General features: G+C 53.6%; 3 protein-coding genes across 3 annotated transcripts; all 3 read right to left on the minus strand.

The window, feature by feature from the left end:
* Positions 1–884: 884 nt before the first annotated feature.
* LOC141041018 (GDSL esterase/lipase EXL3-like) lies at positions 885–2,570 on the minus strand. Its single transcript, XM_073507130.1, has 3 exons — positions 2,270–2,570; positions 2,032–2,162; positions 885–1,888 (listed from the first exon to the last, which is right to left on the minus strand). Exons 1-3 carry the CDS (start codon positions 2,568–2,570, stop codon positions 1,256–1,258), a joined length of 1,065 nt encoding a protein of 354 aa, XP_073363231.1. The 3' UTR covers positions 885–1,255.
* A 13-nt stretch (positions 2,571–2,583) lies between these two features.
* LOC141041681 (uncharacterized) lies at positions 2,584–4,895 on the minus strand. The gene has a single exon (XM_073508568.1). It carries the CDS (start codon positions 4,328–4,330, stop codon positions 3,728–3,730), a length of 603 nt encoding a protein of 200 aa, XP_073364669.1. The 5' UTR covers positions 4,331–4,895; the 3' UTR covers positions 2,584–3,727.
* Positions 4,896–5,530: 635 nt separating this feature from the next.
* Positions 5,531–8,406, minus strand: LOC120973412 (amino acid transporter ANT1). Its single transcript, XM_040398999.3, has 3 exons — positions 7,956–8,406; positions 6,442–7,080; positions 5,531–6,280 (listed from the first exon to the last, which is right to left on the minus strand). Exons 1-3 carry the CDS (start codon positions 8,184–8,186, stop codon positions 5,888–5,890), a joined length of 1,263 nt encoding a protein of 420 aa, XP_040254933.1. The 5' UTR covers positions 8,187–8,406; the 3' UTR covers positions 5,531–5,887.
* Positions 8,407–9,308: the final 902 nt, after the last annotated feature.

A 9,308-nucleotide genomic window follows, 5' to 3' on the forward strand; every position in this document is an offset into this window, starting at 1 on the left:
GGAGACGCGCTCCCGACGGTCTCGCGACTGAGTTTCGCCGTCGACGACGTGGTAGAGCCAGTCGTACGGAGTGGAGACGATGATGCCGCTGGTTGGGTCTTCATGGATTGCCAAGTGAATCAACACCCGGTGCTCCAGCCCGCTGCGACCATAGATAGGCTCGTCGCCGTCCCGCGCTGGAAGGGTGATCCAGTTCACCTTCGGGACCCTGCTTGGGCACGTCGTCCATGCCCAGAGGCCGAGGACCTTGGTCTGGGTCTTGAGCTTGGAGGCCGGCTCGCACAGCCAGATCCAATAGCCTTCACGACGGCATGTTCATCCCCGGCATGGAGAGGCAACCCCTCCAAGCAGAGCCGGACATGATGGTTGAGGTCGATGTTCTCCGCATGCGCCTCGAGACGCCAGGTCCGCACCTGCAGCCTCGCCATGCCGAAAGGGACCTCCTGCTGCGAGACCGCCCTGGCACAATGGTGCTGATGTATGAACCGCACCAGGAAGGCTTCGGGGTGGTGGTCGGTGGCAGTGACATCGATGGGCAGCGCGCCGGTGGCCTTGCAGAGGATGGCAGAGACGTCTTCATTTTGCGTGCTTGTGCGGAAGCGGTTTGTATGTATTCCATCACAATAGAGAAGATTCACGTGCGTGTCCTTTGTGTTTGTGTTTTCAGTTCACATTTTTCATTTTTGTTGAAGCACACCGTATAAGTTTATAATGAATGTGGTTAGTCTAAATAATAATGTTGTCCACAAGCATTACCAACTTGTATATTACACAGATCAACAATAAACGCTGAATTGAGGGATAAATCATCAGTGCCACATCCTATATAAGTCTGATTCCAGGTCAGCTCTTTTCCTCTCCCATTTTTTTTTTCCAAATTTCGCTGTGCTGTTCACTTTGTGGCGGTAGTGGGCGGGCGTTACTGGGTCGGATATTTTCTTCCAAAAATGAACCAGGCCCGTTAGCCTGGATCGGGGTAGCAAAATCCATGTGTATGGGCAAGTGGACGCTGGAAGCGGGGCCGACCAGGCAACTTTGGAACGAATCCGTCGAATTTGTTGCATACAGATACAGCGACTCAAAGATCAGCGACACGTGTCAACCCCTTATTGGACAAAAAATCCGACCTAAACTGAAAACAAAATCTGTGGACTGATTGTTAGTCAGTCCCAGAGTTATTGCGTGGGTTCTTCCTTTTATTTTTCCTCCTTTCCCCCTTGGTCCTCTACCACTCATAGTTAGCTGCTAGTTCATTCTATCTGAAGTATTTTTCGACGACCAAGTCGATGATGACCTTGTAGGCACTGGAGCTGGGGTGGTAGCTGTCCCAGAAGACGTATTTGGCGGGTTCGGCGCAGACCGGGCTGGCGAAGTTGCAGAGCACGGCCACCGCCAGCCCAAGGAAACCGCAGCACGAGTCCCTGGCATTCTTGAACCCGAGCGCCTCGTGCCGGTGGATCACGTCCTCAAAGATGGCGTAGAGGTCGATGAATGTGAGCGTGACGCCAGGGAGCTTGGCGCCGAGCGTGGCCATCTTGCCCTTGATCTTGTTGTTGAACATGCTCGCTAGCTGGTTACGATCCAGGGAGCACTGCCGCCGGATCCCGCCAGAGAGAATGCGCTGCGACGGCACGCAGCCGACTGGCGGCGCCCCCGTCAGGGCGATCCTCTTGGCGCCGAGGCTGATGAGTGTCTGGATGAAGGTGATGGCACGCTGGGACATCAAGTCGCTGTACTGCTCCACCGACATGGGGTCTCCGAAGGTGAAGTGCTCCACGACGTCGTTGCTGCCCCACACGAGGAGGTAGAGGGCCTGGTCCGGGATAGTCCCCACCTTGGCCTTGTACTCCAGGAACATCTTCAGCTGCTGCTCCATCGTCAGCGCCGACTGCATGCATGCATACATACAGGGATCTCGATCAACTGATAGATATGATTTGCATGCGTGCCTACATCGACCTAGCTCCATGCATGCATCGCGAGCTCGTGTACGTTGTCATGTGTGGTGAACGCGTACGTACGACGACGTACCATGGTCCTGCAGGTGGCGTTGTCGTAGCCGCTCCCGGCCGATGCGAAGCTGACACCGGTCTTGAGGTCGTCGAGGGTGAGGTCCTTCTTCAGGTACGGCGGGACATTCTCCTTCACACCAAGTGCCGCCGCTGCATTTACAAAACCATTGTGATCCACAGTGAAGTGACTGATACTATCTCAATTATATATAATTGCCGTATATATATGTGTGTGATCGGTGATACATAGTACGTACCTAGGAAGTCAACACTGATCCTACCGTCCGAGAACCGGCCGGTGGCCTTGTGCCCGGGGAAGTCCCTGCCGTAGGGCGGGAAGTTGGCCCTAACGATTGTCCTGATATAGTTGTTGTTACCTGTGTCTATAATCGAGTCACCGAAAGCAAGGAGTGCTGGGTACTTAAGCGGCCCGGCAGCAGCCGGGGGAGCTGCGGGAACCTTCGGCGGCACCGGCACCGGCACCGGAGGAGGTGCTGCCGCACGCACCCCGGTGATGACTCCGCCGAGAACTAGCAGGGCGGGGATCATGTTATACATGGTGGTGAACGCCTCGAACCGTGGACGCACACTATTTGAGACTGTGGTATGTGATGTCCGCCATGGTAGATAAATAGGCCGTGTCCTACTCGTTCCACCAAGTGACTTAGTCTAAAAGAAACCGGCAGTTGCATGCAAGATCAGCAAGACCAGGGGTGCTCACCCGCATGTCCTTGTAGTCTGACATTTGTGCAGTGATGCGATACTTGCTCTTCTTCTTTGTCTCGGGACGGTGGCTAAATTTGGTAGGTCCACCAAGGCCTAGGCAGGGAAAATTTACGAGTCAATTACACCATCGATGCCTAAAATTGGCGAAAAAAGTCACTCTAGTGCTATAACTTGTGGTGTACATTGAACCGTGCAACAACTTAGCTTTCAAGTGCAAATACGGTGCAAATCGTGCTTGTGACAAAATTAATTCTTATATTAGTTTGATAAAATAGCCAGCAACGACAAATAAAAAATATACTACATTTATTCACAAGGAGAAAGATCTGTACAGTAGATTTGGTGAGTATTTTCTTTGCTCTGCAGCTTCACATGGACAATAACATTGATGGGCCCATGTGCTTCCTTATCATCTGCATGAACTATCAGACTCAGAAACACACATACTGACAACAGACAGATAAGGATCACAACCAAATCACGATAAACACCATCCTGACATGCAACGCTCCTGCATGTTCTTGAAAAAATGAACACATTTTCTAAAAAATGATACGAAAGGTAAAGATACTGGTAGGACTAGGGTTCCTGCCGGCTCTACTCCTTAGGTTATAAGGGCAGAACAGCGGGAGTTGGGGACGAGGGCGCGAGCTCCGGCGCGTCGGCGCCGTCACGAGGAAGGAGGGCGGCGGCGGTTAGGGCTGGAGGCGGCTAGGGTTCCGGCTCCTCTGGGAGCCGGGCAATAGGGATAGTAAATATCTTTATTGCTTAATTTCAAAAAGAATCTTACAGCCTATATTTATAACCTAGATAACTTGCATAAAAATTAACCTAAGATAACTTGCATAAGAATTAACCTAAGATAACTTGTGGGCTAAGATTGCCCGGTGGGCCTAGCTAAACCGGCCATAACACTTCTGCCCGCCTGCACAAACAGCTCGTCCTCGAGCTGTAAGGTGGGGAAGCGCTTGAGGAACTCCTCGAGGCGATCAACCAACGTCAAACACCTTCTCGACAGCTGGGGCGGCCAGGTCGGCGGCGACGGCGTCCTCCGGAATGTAGTCTGCAACCTCCAGGTAGAAGAGTCGCGGGCAGGCATGGCTGGGCGTGTAGGGCTCGTCGCAGTTGAAGCACAACCCTTGGCGGCGACGCTCGAGTAGCTCGGCTGAGGTGAGCCGGCGGAACGGGCGCGCCGCGGTCTCGGCGAGGGGTGCCGCAGAAGCCTGCGCAGGCCGGCCCTGCATGGAATCCGGCCCGGGTAGCGACCCAGCGGTCCGGGACGATGATTCCTGCTGGATGGCCACCGCGCGGCGCTCGAACGCGCAGGCGTAGTACATGGCCGACTGGAGATCCTGGGGTCCCCGAAGCTCCACGTCCACGCGGATGTGATCCGGAAGTCCACCGACAAAGAGGTTGGCCCGCTGCTGCGCCGTCACACCCGACGCATGGCATGCCAGGGCCTGGAAACGGTCGGCGTAGTCCTGCACTATGGAGGTGAAGGGAAGGCGGCCGAGCTCCGCCAGGCGGCTCCCGCGAACCGGAGGCCCAAAGCGAAGGAGGCAGAGCTCGCGGAAGCGCTCCCAAGGGGGCATCGCGCCCTCGTCCCGCTCGAGGGCGTAATACCAGGTCTATGCCGCGCCGCGGAGGTGGTACGAGGCGAGCCAGGTACGCTCCGATGCAAGGGTGCGCTGCCCGCGAAAGAACTGGTTGCACTGGTTGAGCCAGTTGAGGGGGTCCTCCGTGCCGTCATAGGTGGTGAAGTCGATCTTGGCGAACCGCGGCGGTGTCTGGGTTGGAGCGTCGTGTCGAGCTGGCTCAGAGGTGCGGAGCAGCGAGGCGGGTGGCGCCTGGTCGGAGTACTCCGGGTAGGGACCGGCGGAACCGGATGGCCCACCGAACTGCGGGAACGGAGTCGGCTGTTCGGGGGCCGTGGTGTAGACCGGCGATGGCGAAGACCCAGCCGCCCACGCTGGAAGTGGCGACGGGGAGGGCGGGAACCGGACCTGATGGATCGGGAGGCCGGTCGGCGAGGGTGCCCTCGAGCTGGGCAGGGGCGGCGCCGGTGGTTGCAGCGGCAGCAGCGGGGGCTGGACGGGGGCAGCGGCTGCCGGGGACGGCAACGGCTGTAGGTGCCAGAGGGGCGCCGTCGATGGTGGCGGCGGCAGATGCCACAAGCCCGCAGCGGCTGGTGGTGGCACACTGGAGTTCCCCATCTGGAACGGCAACAGCGGGGGCCCGCCGCCTGCGGGTGCGCCCGGGAACAGCCACGGCGCAGGGTGGCCGTAGGTGGCGATCGGTGCAGCCGGCGGAAGGCCGTACGCTCCTGCCATGTACTGGTGGTACTGGTTCATGTGGAGCCCTTGGACGGCGGTGGTGCTGCAGCGTGCTGGTCATCTGTTCCGGCGTGAAGACGGCGGCTGGTGGCGGCGCGGAAGTGATGGGCGGCGGCGGTGGTGAGGAGCCCGCGGCGGTGACCGGGCCCGACAGCGTGGGGCCCCGGCAGTGGTCATCGGGGTGGACGGCATCGGGGCGGTGGTCATCGGCACGGAGGTGACGACGGGCAGCGGCGGTGATGGCGTTGAAGAAGACATGATCAAACCCAAGCCTCTAGATACCAAATTGGTAGGACTAGGGTTCCTACCGGCTCTACTCCTTAGGTTATAAGGGCAGAACAGCGGGAGTTGGGGGCGAGGGCACGAGCTCCGGCGCGTCGGCGCCGTCACGAGGAAGGAGGGCGGCGGCAGTTAGGGCTGGAGGCGGCTAGGGTTCCGGCTCCTCTGGGAGCCGGGCAATAGGGATAGTAAATATCTTTATTGCTTAATTCCAAAAAGAGTCTTACAGACTATATTTATAACATAGATAATTTGCATAAGAATTAACCTAAGATAACTTGTATAAGAATTAACCTAAGATAACTTGTGGGCTAAGATTGCCCGGTGGGCCTAGCTAAACCGGCCATAACAGATACATATAAAGTACACCACCACCTAACAAATCAAACCAAGGCAGGGGATAATCAGCTGAGTATGAAAGTCTTCTCAGTTTGATGCATGTTATCCCAGGGCAGCAGATATTTCTCTCCAGACACGTCTTCCGAAGAAATAAACCCTAATTTGCAGATCTTGGACATTTTGTCATTACTTCATCAGTCAGTGTGACGAGAGAGCAGTGAATATTCCATAACCAGCAAAACCAAGGCCAAAGAGAAGGAAGCCGTAGTCCAGCATTCTTCTCCATATGCTCATTGACGATCCTACGATGCTGAGGTGGAAGAAGGTAGGTAGCACAAAGGAGAGCAGCGCACAGACTGTGCACCCAACAAAGGAGACGAAGGACCCAAATGCAGGTATGAAGGATGCCATCACAGTTAAAATAGTCACCATGATGATGCGGCTCGAGTGCAGGCCTAGCCATTCGGCACCAGGAACACCGTGGGAGAGCTTCTGGAAGCATCCACTTGATCTGAGCCTTGCCTCCACAATCTCGTGGATCGGGTGCATCATAACTGGGAATGTGAATGCTAGTGCAATGCATAGGCCAACCTGCCAGTAGATTTTTCGAACTTTTAGGATACAAAGATCACTACTCCAGCATGTTAGATATCATGCGTCAATAAGATTTACAATTTTTCAAATCTCACAGTATAACAGATTCACACTTGAATCATACTTTATGACCTTATACTTATGAAAACTGGACTAACCTTAACAGCAGCAGATGACCAACTATTGGGAAGATTAAGTGTTATGATGTCCTTGGTAGCCTCACCATAGGCCAAGTACCCACATACCCCAAAACATGCATACACAACTATGATGCCCACAACTGCTTGAGAAAGCACCCAACGGAACTTTCTACGTTCCGCCATTGATGATTCTAGTGCCAATGTCATGCTGAATCCTTCAAAGCAGAAGACCGCGACTCCAAAAGCGAAAGGTATCGCCAAAACTCCATTAAAAGCACTTCTATTTGCAAAAGGATGATCAATTAGTTGAAGATCTTTTCTGATAACCATTGCCGCCGCTAGGACATTGCACACATCAGCAAATATACTGAATGGTGAAAGAGAGGATAGTGAAAGAATGAAGGACAACGCGATTTGCACAGGCAATAGGACGGCAAAGATGAAGCCAGCTGGTGACATCGACTGGCTAAACACGGAATGCAGATTTTCACCAATGAATACTAGGTAAGCTACAGAACCACCCGCTTGTGAGATAAGAATGAGAATTTCCGTCAAGCACCGACCTATAGTCCCAAAGCACTTCTCACCAAAATCTCCATATGTATAATTCTTTGGTTCATCCGTTTCTTCCTCTTGCAATTTATCTTTACAGTCCACCTTCAGAATAGAAATCGAAACAAGTAAATTAAGCAGCTAAAAAGTTGTTGCTATCGAAACAGAAGTTCATAACATTGTAAAAATCATAGATGTGGCACAGTACATACACGATCCATTTTTTATCATACCATCAGTGTGCTGATCAATGTGAAGTATAAACACGAATTAACAGGCAAAGTCCTGTTCAACAAATTCAACACACTGAAGAAGCAACGAACAGTAACACAGTTCAGAAAGTATGACCATTCAATTTAACTAGAATGTGAGAGGAGAAACTACCACGTTTACAGAAATACTACCAAGAACAGGCTAACGGCTTAATGCCATAAGGCTGGTCATGACCATGAATAAGGCTTCCATTCTGACACTATTCCTGGAGTGCTTCGGACTACATGATTCATTTGGTTTTATTTCTTATTATTTGTGCAAAATCCTGACTGACGCTGGTTACCGTTCCTGTTATACCGGAGACAATATGGGACCATATTTTTCTGATGGCAAGTGAAAACGAAAATACTGAAAGTGGCAAGCCTCTTTACTTTAAAGTTGGGCAGTGGGCACAGGATATCCCCAGCTGAAAAATCAATAGTGTCCCTAAACACGAAGACGCAAAAAATTTATCCCGAGTGACCAAATACTCTAACCCGGTCGCTAATATAGTACTTCTAGCGTATGAATGATCACAACAACATGGTAGTACGGCTACGATTAATCCTCAATCGAAATGTAAATACGGACACCATGCAATTTTGCATGGACAGCAAGTCACAATCTGCTTAAGCTGAACGCAGTGCAGGATGTGGCCGTAGAACGGTAGTAGTATTTGGATGGCATCCGGTAGTGTTAATGCGAGGTGGGTAGTGTACGGTACTGACGAGGAGGAGCATGCAGTAGAGCGTGGCGAATCCGGCGGCGGCGACGCCGAGGGATCCGGCGACCCAGCCGGCGGCTCGGAAGGCGTAGGGCAGGCCGAGCACCCCCGTGCCCACAATGGACACCACCACGTTGCCCAGCGTCTGCGCCCAGGTTGCTCCTCCCCCGCCTCCACGCCGTCTCCCATCCTCCCGCGCCAGCAGCGGCGCAGCCGCCCCCTTCGCCTCAGCCATCCCCAGCAACAACCGTGGCGGCGGCGGCGGCGGCGCCGAGACAAGAGAAGTAGCGGAGCTTTTCGAGGTGAATTTTGATTTTGGAATCTGATTTGGCGCACGAGGGAACGAGAGGAGGAGCCGTCGTAGGCTCGTAGCGGTCACGGTGTACTACCGTGGTCCGTGGTTGGTGAGCGGGATGGGATCACGTTGGGGCTTTCTGGATATCTCTGTCGGACGCAAAAGCTTCGCTCACACGCGAATCGGCCTTGTATACCGAGTGCTACAACCTGTGTTGCATGATCAGTTTACAATCCGTTTGGTTAATATGAATGGGATTTCGTATCTGTGGCCTGATTTAGCCTAGCTGAATGAATACACGTAGAAAAACACATGTTTTTTTTTCAAGAGTACGCCTAAGCATACCATAGCTTTATAAAAGATAGAAAGTCAATTATAAAAAAACTAGCACTCGCCGCGAACAACGAGTGTAGCTCACGCCACATCCCGGAAAGACCAAAGACGGGCACCACCGCAAAGCAAACTACAACACCAGAGAGCCTATCCTAAGATGAAACACAACACCGCGTCACGACCGACGCCGACGCACCATCCACTCTGAGCGCCTAAGAGGAAGTGGCAAGTGAATGGCAGGACACGATCCAATCCGAAGAAGACGCCGTCTTGGACACACTGGCGACGGGCGGACATAGCGCCGTCGAGGATCAAGGAAGGACAGCGACGAGCACCGAAAGAGAACAACGAGGAAGCAGCCATGTCTCCAAACACCATGCTCCCAGTGGAGGAACGACGTCGAGGACGTCGCCATCGTGCAGATCCACCACCGAATCGAGGCTTTCGCCCGGAGACAGCCACCAATTCCAAAAGAGCGAGAGAAATGACGAACACGCTTCGACGACGCCTCCAAGGAGGGGAATGACAACCACAGGTGCCACCATCGCCGGCCCGGCAAAAGCCGTTCAAGATTTTCATCCGCGCATCGCACTTCACCACACCTCCAGGGAATGGCAGCACCGTCCAAGTAGCCTCACACCGCCGCCACCGCAGCACCTAGTCGACGTAGTCGCAAAGCCGAGGGTCGACGACCGGCCGCACGGACGGCAAGGGGAAAACACAGCCACA

Source organism: Aegilops tauschii, chromosome 2 (assembly GCF_002575655.3).
Source record: "Aegilops tauschii subsp. strangulata cultivar AL8/78 chromosome 2, Aet v6.0, whole genome shotgun sequence".
Lineage (NCBI taxonomy): Eukaryota > Viridiplantae > Streptophyta > Magnoliopsida > Poales > Poaceae > Aegilops > Aegilops tauschii.